Raw genomic sequence first — 20,108 nt, forward strand, 5'->3', positions numbered from 1 at the left:
CTCAGGTCTCTGAGGTGTGGCACGGAGCTCTGAAAAGTCTGGTAGTGGCATTTGAGAATTATCAAAGAAAGCAAGACTCAGAATAAGAAAACATTTCTTTATCACTTAGTCATTCAACAAATATTTACTAAGATCTGCTATGTGGCATACCCTGTTTTGGGCTCTGGAAATAAAGAGAAAGAAATTTGAATTTATTAGCAAAGATGGCTAACAAACAAAGGAATAAATGTATAATATGTGACATCAGGTTCAAGTACGCTGGGGGAAAAGCAGAAGTAGATAATGATAGTGGCGAGAGTGTGATTTTCTGCTCAGATATGTGAGGGGGGTGAGCTGGGAGCACGCCTTGGGGAGGAGCGTCCAGCTGAGGGCACAGCAGGTGCAGCCCGAGGCAAGGTGTTTTGGAAGAGGGGTAAGGACACGCCCATGGGGTGATGGAGGGAGACAGGGAGATTCGGGGAGGTATTACACTTCAGGATCCTCCAAGGACCACAGACAATGTTTAGTTCCAGTAGCCTTTGTATAAACTCTGCAAGGAGTTCCCATTATGTAAATTTACTTTACATTAGGAAGAATTCTTAGCAACTTATTGTTAAGCTTGTCACTTCCCAAACACTGACACAAAGGTCATACAACAATGCACATTGCCATCGTATCGTGTGGGCACTCGTGACCGCGGCCAAGGGTGCAAGAAATGTTCTTTCTGTAATATTACAAACAGCAGACGTCCCTCATCTCCGTCCCTCGTGGGCGGATTTCCATTCCCCTGGAAGGGACGTGGAGGAGAGTGGGTGTCACCGCTGTAGTCCCAACATCCTGCCCAACCAGCGCCGTTTTCTAGCCAAGTACCCACTTCCGAAGGCATGGATGGTGCCGGATTCCCCACGTCAGCGAGCCACGTTCCCTCCATCTTCCGCAGTGAGAGAGCAGGTCCCTTTGACAGAGGTGTCTTCCTGGACGATGGAAGTGTACTTCATCTAACTGTGGATGTGGCCAGTGTAGACACCCTGGTCTTCAGCTCCTTGTGACTCTTGGCCAAGAAGAGAGCTTGGCCAAGAACTCTTGGCTAAGCTAAACCTGACTTGGATTGTGGAGGAAAAATGTAATCTTCAGATACCGGTGCTAAGTAACTCAAAAGAAGATGAATCTAAATTGTTTATGATATGCTTCAAATAAATAATGAAACTTATTCTGAGAAAGAAGTTTGTGTTGATAAAGACTTTTTGGGGAACCAGTGTTTCAGACCCAGTCTGGTTAGGTTTGCTGCCTTTGCCGCCGAACCCCCGAGTGCTTGGAGAGACAGGCAGACAGACGGAAGGAGTCACCGGGAACGTCCCTGGCTCACCAGTGTTCTGCCCCAGCTTCTGGAAGCAGCTTTGAAAGACCTGCAAGAGCCTGCGGGGCTGAACGTGGCCACCGAACCATTTCCAGCCTCTTGCACATCTGCCAGGATACGACGGTCCCTTCGATTTCTGGACTATGGATGTTTGAAGGGAGCGAGTTCGTCAAGCAGCCTATTGGCTTATGTGGACCTTGGAGAGACGCCACACCTTGGGGTGTCATTGTCGCTCTTCCATTTTCTTCCAGCAAACTCACTCACAGTTACTGACTAAGGCCCTGTCTGAAGAGAAGTCGCGGGCTGGAGCTGGACCTGCCATCGTGAGTAAAACATAAGGTCTCCGCCCCTGGAATTTTATGCTGGAGGAGCTGGAGACACAGACACGAACAGGGGGAGGTGATCCCAGTGCCGATGCCCCAGGGAAGGCCGGCTGGGATGAGGACCGACAGGAGAGGCCCCGCTCGAGCCCAGCGCCAGGCTGGCTTGTCAGAGAAGAGGGCCTCGAAGCAGAGGCGTGAAGGCAGAAGAACGTTCCAGACCGAGGGAACAGCACGGACAAAGGCATTAGGAGGAGGAAGAATCCCACGTCCAGCCGCTAGGCTGTCAGAGGGCTGGAGTGTGAGGGACCAGGGGAGGGTGGCGGCGGGTGAGGGCGGAGAGGGGGGCTGAGCCCAGCCACGCAGGCCAGGGCCGTGCAGACCCGGGCCACAGACCTGTGGCTGCCGTGGGGGACGTGTGGGCGCGGACCACGGAAGGAAAGGAGACGGCTGCAGGGGTCCGTGTCCGGGGCATGGTGAGGGCGCCGTGGACAGCAGCAGGGGCCAAGGAGATGGGGGAAGTGCCCCGGAGATCACCTTTCGCGATTGCTGATGGACCGAGTGTGCAGGGAGACTCGCATCAAAGGAGACTCCGAGTTTGTGGAGCCGGTGCCATTCAGAGGAAGAGGGGACACTGGGGACGAGCTCAGAGAGCAGCCGATTGCCTGGGTTCGAATCCTGGCTCTGCCGCAGACGAGTCACGTCGCCTTGGACCAGCCTCGTACCTCGCTGTGCCTCCTCCCCCCCGAAGTGGGGGTCAGAGCAGTACCGGCCTCCTAGGGCGGGCTTTGAGGATTAAATGGGCAGATAGGGGTCAAGCACCAGTAAATATGGAATTGTTACGGGGGGGGGGGTCAGCTTGGGAGGAAATAACAGGTACGTGAGGCCTAAAAGCAGACACTGAGTGTACGAGACCAGTGTTCGGAGTCGAAGTCTGGGCTGGGCTGACAAACGTGAGAGCCGTTCTCGTGAGAGGGAAAGAAAGGAGCGTTTCCCGTTGAGAAGCTCCCGCGGTGCGGGGGTCCGGCGAGGGGCTGGCAGGCGACGGAGGGAGGCGCAAGCCGGGCGGCCAGAAGCCCCGGGGACGCGGCCAGGAGCCCACAGAAGGCGGGAGTCTGGCCGGGTTGACCGGGCACAGGCTTCCGAGAGCTCAGGGTTTCTTCTGACTGTTTAATCTGCGTTTCATGGAAAGCCGGACCCAAACGGCTCCCCTAACCTCTGAGTCACACTGACCTCCTACTCCAGCCCAACACCCCGCTCCGTTACACACCCCAGGGCCCTTGCTCTGAGGCCCCCGATGAGACCAGTTTATCTAGAAAAGAACAGGAGGCAAGTACGGATCTTCTCTCACTTGAGCAAGACAAGAAGAAACGCGTACATTGTCTCTGAGCCGCTCGGAGGCACTTCAGAGGAAGCCGTGACGTCCCTCCCGCTCCCTGCCCGCAGGCGCGGAGGCTCCCAGCCCTGCTCCCCGACCCGTCGGGGCGCCCTTCCTCGCCTCTCCCCGCTGCGGGGGGTTTGCTGCAAGTAGCCGGGCTTCCTTGGCTCGCAGCTGCGGGGCGCGATCTCTGCCTTCATGGTCACATCCCTTCCTGTGCCTCCGTTGTCACCTGGCTGTCTGCTGAGGACAGATGTCATGCTGGGTTTGGGGCCCACTCCGTCCGGTCTGACCTCCGCTTCATTAAGTACATGTCAGTGAACTTCTACCCGAGGAAGGTCGCAGCGTGCCGCACTGCGGCCCGGGCCCGCCACGTATCTTCTTGGAGGGACACAACTCAACCCCGAACACTCGCCTCCCGTGACCGTGTTCCATCAGAGCCTTTTACAATAAGCTTTCTTTGGTTTGGAAAACCATGTTTTACTAGAAAAATGGAATGAGAAGTCTCACATCTTCTAAGCTGTGATTATTTGTTTGTTTGTTTGAGTCTGTTTTTCCTTCTATCGTAAACCCTCGAGACCCAGCAGACCGTTTGGACGTTGACCAGAGAGCTACCATTTCTCCTCAGCATTTCAAGAGTTCCCGAGTCCTGGAGGTTGCTCTGAGCCATGGATTTGGAAGCTTAATGTTTGCATGCAGCCTCCGTGGGACTGCACGACGGGACGCGTGATTGGACATTACCTCACCCTCAAGCTGTACCTACAGCGGCAGCCCTGCTGGCTCTGAAGCGTTTGGCTTTAACTAGTTTCGTGTCAACAGGATTGGCGCCTTCTCTTTCATTCGTTCTTCTGAATGTGAATGTTTGACTTCTTGCAAAGCCAGTGCACTTTGCATGGAGAAATGGGTACGACAAGCCTTCATGGTCAAGGACAGACCGGCCTCTCTCAGGGCGGTGGCAGCAGACAGCTCCCAGCCGCCCACCGGCCACACCAGTGGCTTAAGGCATCAGGTGCGCTGATGATCTCCAGAGGAGAGTTCTAGAAGGTCAGAGAAAAAGGAGCGCCTGGGAGGCTCAGTTGGTTGACGTCTGTCTTCGGCTCCGGTCATGATCCCGGGGTCCTGGGATCCTGGGGCTCCCCGGTCGTGAGCGGGGAGCCGGTCTCTCCCTCTTCATCCCACACATGCTCTCTGTCACTGTTTCTCTCTCTCTCTCTCTCAAATAAATAAAATCCTTAAAAAACAAAGATCAGAGAAAACTATTGACATAAAAATGGTTCAGATGTGAGGCAGCTTCGTGATCAGAAGCAGAGGCTGATGAGACTGACCACTTGCTGGCCATGTGGACTCGGCAAGTTACTTCAGCATCAGTTCTTATCATTATCTACATATAGGATGGGTTACATCTGCCTCATAAGTTTTTGGTGAGGATTGAATGACTAATGCAGGAAGCGTGCTTAGCACAGGACTTGGCACACGATAAGTCCAACCATTTTTTTTTTTAAGATTTATTGTTTGTTTGTGTGTTTGTTTGTTTAGAGCAGGGGGAGAGCAGAAGGGGAGGGAGGGAACGAATCCCAACCAGACTCCGTGCTGAGCGGGCGCCCCATGCAACGCTCCGTCTCGGGACCCTGCGGTCACGACCTGAGCAGCAACCGAGAGTTGGACGCTCAACGGGCTGGAGGTGCCCAGGCGTCCCAAGTTGCAACGATGGTTGATGTCAAGAGCTCCTGTGAGTCTCTCTCCTCCCTTTATTTCAATAGTGCTTGCTTTAATTTATTTTCCAGCTGGTTTCAGGATCATGGTCCCTCTGGGGGCATCTGAAGGTCAAGTTTGAAAAAAAGGAAGCAACATACAGTGTTTAAGGGATACACATGGAAATCTGATCAAACGTGGTGTTTTTGGAAATATAAAAAGTTTGCCAAGTATTTGTGTCCTACACTAGCATGACACTTTGCTAGGGAGTTAGGGTTAGTGCGAAGAGCCGAAGTCAAGCATGGATTAGTCGTTCAAATGTAAGGAAGGAGGCCCTGCCATCAGCAGGCCATGCGAATCGTTCCTTCGGTCTGTAACAATGCCGGCATTCCTGAAACGCTGAGGTCATCATCAAATTCTTCCTCCACCTCCCACGAAAGCATCTGTGACTTGTTTACTCATTTCCCTTTGGTCTTCTGGGCAGCTGAGAATGAAACAGAGCCGTGGTTCTCAACCTCGAGCCCTAGAATCGTCTGGAGGGCTTGTTAAAACACAGATCCGGAGTTGTAGCCCCAGAACTGTTGGCTCAGTGAGACTGGGTGGGACCCGAGAATCTGCATCTCTGACAAGTTCCCAGGCGACGCTGCTGGGCTGATCCAGAGTCTGCGCTCCGAGAACCACTAGCTGGAGTCCCGGGAGGCTCTGAGACATGCTGGAGGGCACAGGGCATTTCAGAGACAAGCCGGGGGTTGGCGGGAGGTGGGTGCCGCATCCTCCGCTGTCCTCGGGAGCAGAGTTCTGTGAAGCAAATCATTTCTCTGAAATCGAGTTTCTTCCATTTTTTAAATGGGAATAATGAAATCTACTCTGTTAAGGTCATTTTAAGACTGAAATAAGTTGTCTGTAAAGCACTTTGTTCACTGCCTGGCATGTGCTTGTTTAAGAGTCTGTTAATGTCTTTTACTCTAAGATGTTTTTTCGAAGGTCATGGAAATATTGTTGAATGTTCTGAGCAAGCAACTCTAGCACCTGAATTCTACCGCTTCCCGAAATACCTGAAACAGCCTGAAAAAGTTCACCAACATTCTGCTTCAGAATCTCCGTGCCATTTTTCAAGTGTGTGTGTCTGTGTGTGTGTGTGTGTGTGTGTGTGTGTTGCCTTTTTTCTTTTAATTAAACAAGGAGTTCCTCCCCATTCAATTCTTACTAGGTGTCACATTACATAACGGACTGGGAATTTCAACCTTCTCTAATCGTGCGCGTTGGAATTTCAGCATATTTTGATGTGTAGGTAGCAGAGGGCCGTGCAAAGGTCACAGCTAGAATGGAAACCCCTTTCATGAGCCCCTGGAATCTTTATTTCTGAAGAATATGTTCAACATGTCTGATGTGTGACCCGGTCATACGCGTTTGAGGGAATGCCCAGGTAGAGACCGTACGTCTCAAGAAGGACAGGAGTGGGCTGGGGTGGTCATGACCACGTTCGAGTTCAGAGCTGCTGCTGACCTGGCTTCCGTGTGTTGAGCAGATTCTCCAATTGTCTTAAACCCCGGAGTCTTGCATGTGAAATGGGTGCGTCTTACTCCTCCGGGCTGTCACGCAGGCTCTTTTTTTTTAAAGATTTTTTATTTATTTATTTGACAGAGAGAAATCACAAGTAGATGGAGAGGCAGGCAGAGAGAGAGAGGGGGAAGCAGGCTCCCCGCTGAGCAGAGAGCCCGATGCGGGGCTCGATCCCAGGACCCTGAGATCATGACCTGAGCCGAAGGCAGCGGCTTAACCCACTGAGCCACCCAGGCGCCCTGTCACGAAGGTTCTATTAGGACGTATGCAGCGTCTCTCACAGGGCTGGGCCTACAACCCTCTCGTGCTCTGATACGGGGGAGTTTTCCGCGGCCCAACACGTATGGTGGACCGGTAAGATCGCCACAGATGTCCCTGGATGGATAGACCTGAAATGAAACCACTGGACTCTAGGAACCCATAAAGTATTCATTAAGCCTCAGAGAAAGAGGATTCTCCAAAGATTTGTGGACACGACTACTTTCTTACCGATGCCTTGAGATCAGACAGAGTCACAACTGGTTTCGAACCTGTTACGGTCGCTCTGGTAGAATGAAAACTCTTTGTTTTGGAGGCTTTAAGACTGGACAATGTTCGGTTGCATCGAAGCAAATTGTTCTATCTCATCTACCGAATTAGCAGGTCATTATTTTCTAACGATGACATTGATTTCCCATTCACTGGCATGTGACGAGAGGATGTCCTGTCATGGAAACAGTAAACGCTTCAGGGGAGCCTAAACGACACATTAGCACCAGACGACAGAGATGTTAGTCGGCAACAGGACAGGACAATCAGCGTAGGAGGAAAACAGCATGACCGTGAAGACGCGCTTTGCTTCAGCGTGAGGAAACGCCGTGGGGATCCGTGCGCCCTCACATTTGTCTCAGCATCTCCGTGGCTGTTCTGTGGTCTTGTAAGCCGTTTTGAGAGATTTTATTCTTTCGGCAGGGAAGGTGGTTTTTCCCAGCTTACTGACATGCTCCCCACGTGTGTGTTTAAAATTAGTGTCGTGGCGTCTTCCATTTGGCGGTGGGGCTCCCGGAAGGGCATCTGTCAGCCGCAACCGCACATCTGTCAAACCAGGCTTGAGAACAGGCTGTCCTAAGGGGTTTTCACCTGCGGATCCTTTGGTGTGGGGTTCCCCAAGGACAGTGGTCAGCATTCACTAAAGCACCGGGAAGCCTGCAAACCAGTTACTTCTGTGTGAGATGCAGGAAGGAGCTTTGTGTTATCGCTTGAAAACCAAGAGGATCCGGGAAATTCTCACCTTCTTATTGCTTTTATGCAGAGACCACTTTGAAGCGAATATTCTGGGGCGCCTGGGGGGCTCGGTCAGTTAAGCATCTGCCTTCGACTCAGGTCATGGTCCACGGTCCTGGGATCGAGTCCCGCGTTGGGCCCCCTGCTCAGCACGAAGCCTGCTTCCCCTCTGCCTGCTGCTCCCCTACTTGTGCGCCCGCTCTCTCTCTCAAATAAATCTATAAAATAAGATAAAATAAAGCAAATATTCTTCAGAGTCACTGGGATTAGCACAGCGTATTCCTCTAGAGAATAAATGTTTTGTAGTTCCAACCTGTTACACAGCAGGGGAGAAGAGAGAGCCCTTTCTGCACACGCGTCCAACGTCATAGTTCTCACGTCTGGGGACAGAGCCTGGGGAACCCCTCCTGCAGGGAGAGGACGGTGTTGCGAATTATAGGTTCGTTATGCTTCTAACGTGCAGGCACATCTGCTTGGCATGCAAGCAAAGACGTCATTCTGAGCTAGTGGCACTTTCAGACATTTCCTTCCAGGTGGGACACCGAGGGACGATCCGCGATTACCCAGGCTTCAGCCCGTCTGTGGATGCAGAAGCGATTCGGAAGGCGATCAGAGGAATCGGTGAGCTCGACTCTGTGGTTGTTCTCGTCACCTTGAAGCAAATCAGGAAAGTTACAATTTAAAAATTGCATTGGTTCAGTTTGCCCAACTTGGGTTACTCAACCAGTGAAATCGTAAGGGACTTTTTAAAACTTGTGGAATAATGGGGTGCCTGGGTGGCCCAAGTCCGTGAAGCCTCTGACTCTTGATTTCAGCTCAGGTCATGATCTTGGGGTCATGAGATCAAGCTCGGCATTAGGCTTCATGCTGGGTGTGGAGCCCATTTCAGATTTTCTCTTTTTCTCTCCCTCTGCCCCCGCCTCCAAAAATAAAAAATTTTGAAATAGTGAGAAAAAAGTGCATAGGGTGCCCAGTTCTACTAAATCTTAATATTTACCATATTTACTTGCTGTAAAACAATACATCACCATCACTGCTACCAAAAACTGTGATCATCATAATAAATCGTTACAGATACTGTTCCTGCTGATGCTTTCTGGATCTCTTTCCCACCCCATTTTCTAGAGATAAGACACCATCCTAGAGTAGAGTTTATTCCCGTGGAACTTTTAATTCCCTAACTACATATGCACGCGCGTAGAGTTTTGCATGGCCTCAAGCCGTGTAAACTGGGATGATACCGTGTGATGCAGGTACACTCTTCAGCAACTTCTTGTATCCCTTAACATGTTGTCTTTGAGAATCACCCGTGTTGGTATGTTCAGCTCTAGTTCATTAACACGACTTGTGTAGTGTCTATTGAATCATTATATTGTAAGATGGGGTATTGATGGGACATTTAAGTCGCCTACAATTCTTTTCTATTCCAGTATGAACTGCTGCATTGCATATCCCTGCTTACGTCTTGTGCACGTTTGCTTCCATTTCTCGAGCATATAGCAAAGGGAATTCGAGGTTGGAGATGTTCATCTTCAAATGAACTAGACATTTTGCCAAACTGCTTTCTATAATGAATATGCAAATGAGCATTCCTGCCAGCAGTACGGGAGACTCTCTCGCTCCGCATTCTCCCCGGCACTCGCTAAAGTCAGACTCTTCTGGTTTCCCCACTGAGTGGGTCTAGAGTTGTATCTCATCTTGTACGTGTGTTTGCTTCCTCTCTCCTCCCTGTCCCCCAGGACTGAAAGTCTCCTTTCTGGATCATCTGCTGCTTCTACGAATTATGTCTTCTTATGTTTTATCCATTTGTCAGTTGGACTGTCTTCTTCATGACTGGCAAGATTGTGTTTTTTTATAAATTCTGGATACAGAGTAAAAAAAATGTTACAGTCCATGAAAATATCTTCTCCTACTCTGTCGTTTTCTTTTAACATCGGTTCTAGTAACTTCTATTGCCTAGAAATCTTGAACAGCAGGGAAACAAGTTTACCAGTATTTTTCCCATGTGCCTTTTTCTATAATGAGCTCATAAAGATATTCTCCTGTATTTTCTTCCCAGAGTTTTACAGTCTTATTGTTCACTTTGGGATTTTCCATCTACCTGGAATTAATGTTTGTGTAGTTTATTTAAAGGCACCTAATTTTTTATCTCACATGGCTAGTTGACAGTCCCAGCACAATTTACTGAAGAGCACCCCCTTTGCACACTGAGTGGTAAGGCCACTTTCGTCTTCTACGTCTCTCTGTCTCTGCTTTCTGTTACGCTCCATTGGTCTGTTTGTCTGTCCCTGTCTCCGTGTCACCCTGTCATAAGGACTACTCGAATTTTATAATTAGTGTTGAGTAAGACAAGAGCTTCTCTTGGCCCTTTGGACCACTTCCCCTTCCCCCCATACCTGAGTATTAGGGTCAGTCTGTCAAGTTCCATGAAGTATCCTCCTCGGGTTTTTATATCAGTGTAATATTATCTCGTTTCTGTCATTTGGGTTTCTTTTTTCTTTTTTTCTGCTTTTAAATGGCAATTATTTCTTCATTTATCTCTATGCCTTCCCCATTTATGCTCCGTGTTGAGAGATTACTCCATGAGAGGCTGATGTCAAATCGAATGGAATAATAGTCTTCCATTCTAATGCTTGTCTTTTTTTTCTTTTTTAAAAGATGTTATTTATTTATTTGACAGACAGAGATCACAAGTAGGCAGAGAGGCAGGCAGAGAGAGAGAGGAGGAAGCAGGCTCCCCGCTGAGCAGAGAGCCCAATGTGGGGCTCGATCCCAGGACCCTGAGATCATGACCCGAGCCTCAGGCAGAGGCTTTAACCCACTGAGCCACCCAGGCACCCCTGTTTGTCTTTTTTTCCTTAGTGTTACGTTTCTTCATGCACTTTTGCATTTGGGGTTGCAGACCTACTCCGAGATGCTTGTGAGGACCAAAACTGATGTGTTCTAGGTCCAGAACCAGGTGTCATCATTGTATTTGCATTAGGGATGTGTCAGAGCCCGTCTCTGAAACCACGAGACAGCTTGTTTTAGCTTCTGGTCCTAAGTGTGTGAGAAACGAAGAGAAGAAGCACCTCCTCGTATACAAGCTTCACACAGCTATCGGTGGTGGGTGGTTACGTCTGGAGTCTGGGCCGGGTTAGATCTGGAGTCTAGGGGCATATGGCATAGAGATGCCGAGAGAGGGTAGAAGATGAGAACAGAGACCTGGGCAGGAGCTAGACCATTAGGGTCTCACCCAAGGGACGGACGTGCTCAGGCACATTTTAAAGAACTTACCGAGGCGATCATGTATGTATGAATTGTCAGGGGCCCAAATCAGGAGGCCGGTGTGTGCGCCGGTGCGGTGTGTGCAGGGGCAGAGGAGGGGCAGATTCGAGAGATGCAGATGGTCGCTACAATGTAGGGGTGCAGAGAAGACGGGAGTGTAGGATGACTGCCAGGGTTTGGTTGGGCGACTCCATCCGAGTGATGCCACGGGTGAGCGAGCACGGAATGAGAGTCGAGGCAGAGAAGAAAGAACAAATTCGACCCGGAGCATCCGGTTCTGAGATACTTGTGCACTTGGCTGTGCTCAGTCGTGTGCCAACTCAGATGCCAGTAGAGGTTCAAACTGACCATCGGACTCATGGGACACAGCTAGGCTCTGATCTAGCTCTGTGCTTACTTAACACTATGAAAGAAAACAAGACCAGCGTTCCGGGGGGTGGGCGACAGGACCTTTCATGGAGGCCCAGCAGCTAACCGAGCACACTGTTTGTTTTGCCCCATCCCTGCTGTAGAGCATGTACCAGGGCCACTGGCCCATGTAGCCGTGGGGGGGGGTCACCTCAACACCGAGAACTTGAGCCTGGAGTTCCCGCCAATCTTCTGTGCCATTCTAATCGTGCAGGCCCCAGACACACGCCAGCTCACGCCCCCCAACCCAGGGCGAGTGCTCTCCTGCAAAGGAGGCAGACACAGCTTCCCTCACTAGCTTCCTACTGGAATCCCCGAGAAAACTGTGACCTCGAGGGCGTCCTCCAGCAGGCCAGCATCCCACCGATACCGCCAGCCGGCGCCAAAGCACATGGGTCTGGGATGCCTGAAAGAGACCCGGGCCGGAGAGGGAGACAAATGTTGGGGTCAGAGATTTGGGTTCCCATTCTTGCGACACCACTTAAAAGTGGCATGACTTGGGCACGTGACATAACCTTTCTAATTAGGAGTGTTTTCATCTTTGGAACGACTTCCTCATACTCACTTCCCAGAGTTTTTGTGAATATTAACTGTGACAGTGACTAAAAGGGGCCTAGAATACAGCAGGTTCTCAGAACACGTCAGTTCCTTTTTTCTAGAGAAAAAAAAATTGGTATCAAGTATGGAGCGAGGAGAGAGCACAGGCGGTGAGACAGTAACTGACCTCATCACGGTGAGAGCAGCTCATCAGATTGAGAAGCCGTGCGTGGCTTGCACAACTCCCCCTGTCTGACGTACAGAGAGGGTATGTGGACCATGATCGCTCCCCCCCAGCCGACCAAACTCTCCAAAATCACTTTGCTTTTCCAAAAGCTGGTGGAGAAATAAATATTCCAACCCCGTAAGAACGTGGAAATTAAAAATCAGAACGCTTTCCTCTCTGCATTTGTTTCAAGCCATTAATCATTTTTCTTTTGTTCACGACAGATATTAAGCACCTTTGGGTTGATGGCGAGTGAAATTGTTTTCCTTTCATTTAGGAACCGACGAGAAAGCACTCATCAACATTCTGACCGAAAGGACGAATGCACAGCGGCAGCTGATTGTGCGGGAATACCAAGCGGCGTATGGAAAGGTATGATTGACAGGACAGCCAGCAAAGAGCTGATCACTGGGGACCAGGGATGCTCCCACGTGACTGCACCAGAGATCTTTTGTTTCAGGCCAAGTGGAACAGGAAGTACTGTGTGTACCCGGTCAGAGCCTGGCCGGCGAGTCCTAGCTGGCCCGTAACAGGCTGAATGGCCTTGATCATGTTATTTGATCTTTCTGGGCCCTCATTTTTTCACCTGTTGGACAAGGAGGGTGGCCTGAGACCGGCAGCTTTAAACCTGGACTGATTCTGCTCCCCAAAGGATATCTGGCAATGCCTTGAGACATTTTCATTATCACAGCTGGAGGGGAGAGGGATGTTTCTGGAACCCCGTGGGTGGAGTTCGGGGATGCCGTCGGAGAGGTTTCCACGCACGAGGGGACACACCCGCCAAGTGTTATCTGACCCGTTATCTGATAGGTCTTGTCTTAGATCACCTTTAATTTCTCTTCCAACTCTAAAATATCTTTGTAATTGTGGATTTAACTCACTCAGCCCACAAGAGCTTACTGTGCAGGAACGTACAAGGACGTTTGTGTTTTGTTCCACACGGTGTGTGCTCAGTAATAAACTGTGTCGGGAGACGACCTCGACATTGGAGATTCACTGGTCTAAAAATCAGACCCTTCTTTTTTATCATGGAGCTACCATTTTATTAGGAAGATAAGAAGTAAATAAATTCAGATATCGGTAAGTGCTCTGCAAGAATCCAAACGGGAAGATACGGCAGAGAGCGGCTGCGGAATGGCTCCTTGGAGTAGGGTGGGGAAGGCTTCCCAGGATTATTCTCAACTACAGCACAACCATACCAAGGCTTCTGCCCTACTTGATCTGGGGAAGAGCATTTCAGACAGACGTTACAACACGTGCAAAAGCCCTGAGTCAAAAACGAACTGGGACCATTTAAGAAACGAAAAGACTTTCCATACGGCGGGAGTGTGGCGCGTACGGGGAGCGGATGGGAAAGATGGGGCTGGAGGGGGCTAGAGTGAGCTGGGCTTTGTGGTCGTGGTACACAGTTTGGGTTTTATTCTAAGAACAAAAGAGAATCATTGCAAGTCTGTAAGCAAGGGAATACTATAAGGCTAATTTATATATTTTTTAATTTATGTTAGCTTCTGTGGCTCACAAACCAGGGAGGGAAAAGTGTGGTAACAGGGCAGTCAGGCTGTTGAGATCAGGTGAGAGCCGAGGTGTAGAGACCCTCCAGGGGCGACTCAGGCGTCACTCCTGACTGTCCTCCGAGCTCCCAGACCCCCTTAAGAAACACCCCTCTTCATGCTTAACCTTCACACTTTACCAGATACTTAACATATTTTATTGAAATTTTATCTTTGAATATTTCTGGCTTTCGAAGGAGTGCCCTAGGAGTGTGCTAGGAGTGCGCACTGTGTCCAACTCGCCTTTAAATGCCGAGCACACAGCAGGAGCCCAGGAAACACCCGTCAAATTAAATTAATTGCCAGCGTCTCCACGAGGCCAGACACTCACGTGTAGGAACATGAACCATCCGTTGGCCTGTCAGGATTTTCTGAATACGGAGGAAGGGGGCGCGTTTCTCACAGTGAGAAGGACTGAGAACAGGTGAATCGAGAGTCGGTTGTAACGGCGTGGGCTGAGGGCAGGTGGTCGCAAGAGTTCAGCATTTAGAGAGGAAACAGCCCAGCCGGTGGCCGCAGAATTAGGAACACTTGGGGCTCCAACCATGGTTCCTCCGCCGCCTCACTGGGTCCCCCTGGTGGCCGGTGGGTGTTGGTACGTGTCCGCGTTGTCCCCGTGGTCTGGGAGGCCGCCCGCCTCTGTCTCAGCTGAAAATAATGAGAAGCAAGAAAAACAATAATCCACTAACATCCTTTAAATATTGACAATAAAAACCATCTAACCTGCCTTCAAGAGGAGGAGATGGGCTGCACCTATGTGGGCAAACAGGCCCAGAGGACACGCAGAACGCCGGCCCCATTACATTTAGGGTTTCCCCTGCTGGTGTTGCCACAAAGCCGCTTTGCTGCCTCGTGGCTCCACAGTCCCAGCAGAGGCGGGCGACCAGCTGCTGTCCCCTCCTTCCCGCTTGTCCCCAGGGCTCTCTGGCAGTCACTGAGAAGCAGCTACTCGTGAAGCCGGGGTGAATGGTAGGGTCCCCTTCCTCGTCTTCTTCCCCGACCGCAAGCCAGGTACTGAGAGCGCCTGGGGCCGAGGAAATGCATGTTTGATGCACAGTCCCTGTCTGTGGCGCTTACGGAAGTCCCGCCACTGGCTTTCGGTCAGAAACCCCGTAAGACAGACGTCTTGGCAGCGGTCACGGAGCGCAGACTGCTGTCCATGGGAATCGTTGGCCGTTTCGGTTCACTCCCGTGGATGGGCAGGTTTTGTCTGCGTTGGTGCATTCGCTTCCCTTTCATGACCTGACTTTGTAGAAAGAGAAAGGAAAAGTATTTCATGCTTTCCTCGGTGGGTTTTTATTGTAGGAACTGAAAGACGACTTGAAAGGCGATCTCTCCGGCCACTTGAGGCAGCTCACGGTGGCCCTCGTGACTCCTCCGGCTGTGTTTGATGCGAAGCAGCTGAAGAAATCCATGAAGGTAGGAGCCCGGTCGGCGCCGTTTCTGCCCGAGATCTGACTGTGTCATCAAGAACAGGGACTTCCGTCCGGTGCGCACGGGAGACGTGGGTATGAATAGGGTAAATCTGGGTGTCGTTCTGATGCTGTCCAAGAGGAAGAACAGTCCCGAAGCGGGGACGGGCTGCGGAACCTGGAGCCCACGTGTTCCTGGGCTGAAAGGATCGTCATATCCTAATTTCATTTCTGCGGCTTTTCACCCACAGAGTCACATCCTCCACTTTGTTGTCATTGAGAGTAAATGGTGCCACCATCAACCCCATTGCTTAGGGCAGAAAAACCAGGATTATCTTTGATCCCTTGCGTTCCCTCACGCTTCATAGCTCCCCGAATCTGTCAGCAAGTCCGTGGGCTCCGTCCCCAGATCTGTGTGCGAGTCTGTGTGTGCAGGTGTGTGCGTGTCTCTCGGAACCCGCCGCTGCCATTCCGGCTCCACCAGCAGCGGCTCTGACGGGCCCCACCGGCACCTTCCCGGCCGGTCCCTGCGTCTGCTTCTGCCCACCCGGAATCCCCTCACCACAGAAGAGCCAGAACTATGTTTATGGAGTGATTTTTCGAGCTATGCTGCTCACAGCCTACATCTCCAGGGCTCTTGAAAGCGCCAAGTCCCAGCTTCTTTCCATGACCTTCATCACCCGTCAGTCTGGCTCCTTCCTGGCTCCGTGAATTTTTAAAAATTCTCTCTGTGTCAGGCAGGGTTTCCCAGAGACGCCGAAGCAGCCGGCGGGGACTTAGGCGGCGAGGTTTACTGCGAGGGTGGGTTACATAGTTAAGGATCTGACGAGGCAACCCCGGAGTCTGTAGGGGCTACTAGGAAGGGGCGTGGGGGACTCGTAGCAAAGCGGGAGCTGCGGCCCACAGGTGGGATTTCTTCTTCTTCAGAGAAGCCTCCGCGCTGCTCTTGAGGCCTTTAACTGACTAAACCGGGCCCACCTAAGCTATCTAAGATGATCTCCCTTGCTTGAAGACTGTAGTGATGTCCACAAAATACCTTCCCAGCAGCACCCAGGTTTGAGTGTGAGTAACCGAGGACTGTAGCCCGGCCGAGTCGATGAGGTTCCATGAAGCGCCCACCACACCCTCTCCTCCCCGCCCCCCGACTCCGTGCGCGGCTACACTGGCCTCCTCTGTGCTGCTTGAACCTTCTAAGTTTATTCCCACCTTCAGGTCCTTATGCGTGATGGTTTTTCCATCTGGAGCGTTTTCCCTCCGTGTATCTTCTATCAGCTCACTCAGTTTTATATTCTTAGTTATACGTTAGTATACCTGTCACCATCTAAAATTACCCCGGGGGGGTGTATTTGTTGATCATTTGTTTGTCCATCCAGTTAGGAGGCAAAACTCCGTCATGGCAGGGACGTTCATCAGTCTTGGTCGTATCTCCTGTTCCAAGAGGAGAACCTGAAACGCAGTAGGTTGACATGTGTTGACGGGAAGGAAGGAGTCTAGGGCCGAGGCCTGAGCTGTCTTCTGCCTCCTTATCCGAGTCGGGAGAGACTGTCTCTTCCGTGGAGGACGCATGAGCCCCCAAGAAGGCAAGACGGAGTGAGACGCACCGGAGAGTTCCTGGGGGAGGCTCACGAGGGATAGAAAGGAGACAGAGCAGGGCGGGTCGGGTGAATTGGGTGAAGCTCATGGCGGTTCGGGTCCGTCACACGTGGAAGGGGGTGCAGTCGGCTCGGACGGAACGAGCTTCCGTCTCCAGGCAGCCCTGGGAAGGCCGCGGCAGGCCGGCGGGGGCTTCTGAGCTCCTGCCCTTTGGAGAAGTCCCGCCCTGGGCAGAAGCGGCCCAGCCCCAGGACGCCCTCCCTGTCCCCTGTCCGGCCACTCGCTGAGAGCAGCGTGGAGGGAGCGCGACCTCTTTGTCTACTGCGGGGCGCATCTGAAGCTCGGGCGACTGGGGCTACCCGCGGGATCTGCAGCAGAGTCTCCGAGCCATGCATTTCCCCGGCCGCCCCATGGGGGACAGCTTAGCTGGTGGCATCATGAGGATTCGATTCACCAACAAGGATTAGAAAAATCTCCCTTTTGTGCAGAAGAAATCCAAAGCAGGCAGTGCGGCGCTGGGTGTCACGGCACAGCCCTTGTCAGGGACTCTGGTTCCTTCTGTCTTGGGGCTTCACCATCCCCGGCCTGTCCGTTCCGCTTGTTGGCTCGGGACGGGGCTCAGCACCCAGGCGTCACATCTTTATCCCGTCAGGCAAAAAGACGGTCATGAGACCAAGGAGGGTTCATTTCCTCTCCTTACGGACTCTCGGAAACCGTACGTGGTACTTGATATGTGTTCTATGGGTCATAATTTATTACATGAATAAACTTAGTTCCACAGGAAGCTGAGTAACAGAGTATCTATTTGGGTAGCTGTGTGCTCAGTTAGAAATCGGAGGTTCTATTACTAAGGCAAGGGAAGTACAAGACATGAGGTCTGCTCAGTTTTGCTGGGAACCTAACACTGATCTAAAAATTAGTCTGTCTTTAAGTTAATCAGTTAGTTAATTAAAAAGGAGACATGCTGAGGGCAACTTGGAACCTCTGCCCCAAAGGGACAGAATTCAGCTTTAGTTCATAAGCTACACTGACCTTATTTGATCAAGTCCTAGTGGAAAAGGCCTTTCTTGGAGTCACTGCACAAGAGTGACCTCAGTATAACCAAGACTCAGGGTACCTGGTCCCCAAACCAACCAGGCCCATGACTTACATTATTAAGGCCTAAAAAATCTTCCTGGTTGAAGATGATACCTGCTGCCCTAGTGCATTAGCAGAAGGATGAACTCATTCAAGAGAACCGCAGGGCCCTCTCCGAACACAATGACGTGGTCGATAACTCATTTCTGATCTTTAATGATGTGGGCTTTTCCCTTACACCGTTTCTTCCTACAGTTCTTCAGCTGATTTTTACACTAGAGTGGGAAATTTTCTCGGACATTTTGATGTCAGTTTAGATGATCTGTCTTATTTTCATACTAGAATATATGAAAAAACAAGAAAACTGCTTTAGAGCAATATACCACCTTATGCTGATTTACAAAAATGTCTTTTTGTGCGCATAAAACAAGATACTAAGCCTGAAATGCATGGCATTAAGCTTTTCAAGTATTCTAAAAATAGATTTCCTTTTCCTTCTCAGGGCGCTGGCACCAGTGAGTGCGCGCTGATTGAAATCCTCACCACCAGAACGAGCAGGCAGCTGAAGGAGGTCTCGCAAGCCTACTACACAGGTGCGCGTGCGATCTGCTTATGTGACCCCGGTCTGCACACCGAGGAGCCCCCGCGGCTCTCCCCAGAAACCCACCGAGCTCTCCTTCACAAGGCATTTCGGTCGGGCAGGGTGTAAAAAGTAGGATACCCCCAGAATGGGCCAAGGTCTGTGGCTCTTCAGAGAATCTGGGAACAAGGTCTGAGCTAGAACTGCGGCGTCCCCATGCCGTCGACACTTCCCACGTAACGCATTTCAGCTCTGGTGGATTTTGCTCTCAGCAGCCACTGCCTCATTGAATCAACTATTTTCACCAGAAAATAGTTGCCAGAGATTCAAATCATTCTATATTAATAGATTGGCTCGTGATTTGGGGCGTGGAACGTGAGACGGGTGGCGGAGAGCATGTGTTGAGCACGTGCATTCAGTGAAATCAGCTCCCGTCCTCGTAGTCTGTTCGCTGTGGGAAAAGGGGACAGTCCCTGCAGTGTGATTCCGGCGCTGACCCCCCAGGGTAGGCCGGCGACGCAGGTTACAGCGCAGTCCCCAGCGGGCGGCCCTCCCCGCAGACGCGGCCCTGGGTCAGCAGCCCCAGGCCATGCGCCCTTCTGCCCGAAGAGCTTCGAGGCCGGGGCTTCTCACCACTCCCTCGGTCAAGAGCTCACTAGCACGACTCACGGGACTCGAGAAAACACTACCCAGCTGGCCCGTGAACCACAGGAAGGTTAGGGGCACTGACCCTCTGTATAGTTCAAAATACGTGTATAACTTTTTTTTTTTTAACGATTTTATTTATTGATTTGTCAGAGAGAGAGCACAAGTGGGGGAGCAGCAGGCAGAGGGAGACGCAGGTTCCCTACTGGGCAGGAAGCCCAAAGCGGGACTCGATCCCAGGACCCTGGGATCGTGACCTGAGCCAAAGGCAGCCGCTTAACTGTCTGAACGACCCATTCGCCCCTCAAAATACATATATAACTTCTGACCCTCTGATAGCTTAAGTACTAATGGCCTGCTGTCAACCGGAAGCTTTACTGGTAACCGAAACAGTGGATTAACACAGAATTTGTATCTTGGATGAGTTATATACTATGTTCTCACAATAAACTAAGCTAGAGACAAAAAGAAGTTTCTAAGAAAATCAAAAAGAAGAGAAAATACATTTAAGAAATTGTGCCCCATTTATTGAAAAAACCCACGTATAGGCGGCATGTGCAGCTCCCACCCCCAGTGTTCAAGGGTCAGCCGCACTGACAATTACTGTTTCACTGTAAAGAGCAGAAATCAGGACCAGTCACATGAGGACGCGTAGCAGAGAGGTCTGCGAGTGTCCCAAACGCAGAGCTCCTGGTCCTCACGCTGTCTCCTTCCAGCGCATCGACAGTTGCCAACCAGGAAAACTCGTTGACCGTTGGTATCGTTTTTATCGAGGTTCGTTGCACTTGCATGGCTGACGGCATCACTGGCCACACGACTGTGCTCCATCTCCAGCCTCCTCCTTCCCTGAGGTCAGGCTGATACCGTGTGGCTCAGAGCCCCGACCCTTCCAATGACAGGGTTGCTCTTTCCGGGGACACCAGCCACCACTCCGAGTCATCATGCTGGCATAAACTCAGGTGTGGTTTGCGGGACCTGCCACAAATAGCAAAGACATTCCTATTATTGGGGAAATTTGAAGGATTTAGAGGCTGCTTCCCAGGAACCAGGGCAAAGACCAGCCTGGATTCTGTACTGTGCTCCAGCCGCCTGGAACCCTCTCTGAGAACCAAAGGAGCACAGTTTCTATGTCGGTGTGTTAAAAAAAACACTAAAATCATGCTGGAAGAGTTCCTATCTCCACAGAGTTCCTGCTATTAGATAATCTCATATCCCCTCTATAAGCATCTCTTGTTGATTTAAAAGGGCAGAAACATTTGTA

The 20,108-nt window shown here is 51.0% G+C and overlaps 1 protein-coding gene across 2 annotated transcripts in view; it reads left to right on the forward strand.

The window, feature by feature from the left end:
- ANXA3 (annexin A3) overlaps nt 1–20,108 on the forward strand; it is a 45,822-nt gene that overhangs the window by 10,545 nt on the left and 15,169 nt on the right. For both annotated transcript variants that reach the window (XM_045066868.1, XM_004776287.3), the window contains exons 3-6: nt 8,086–8,173; nt 12,268–12,362; nt 14,846–14,959; nt 18,125–18,215. In XM_045066868.1, the coding sequence (XP_044922803.1) occupies nt 8,086–8,173; nt 12,268–12,362; nt 14,846–14,959; nt 18,125–18,215 (388 nt within the window). The remainder of the gene's footprint in view (nt 1–8,085; nt 8,174–12,267; nt 12,363–14,845; nt 14,960–18,124; nt 18,216–20,108) is intronic.

Source organism: Mustela putorius, unplaced genomic scaffold (assembly GCF_011764305.1).
Source record: "Mustela putorius furo isolate JIRA1106 unplaced genomic scaffold, ASM1176430v1.1 tig00000040_pilon_pilon_pilon, whole genome shotgun sequence".
Taxonomy (NCBI): Eukaryota; Metazoa; Chordata; class Mammalia; order Carnivora; family Mustelidae; genus Mustela; species Mustela putorius.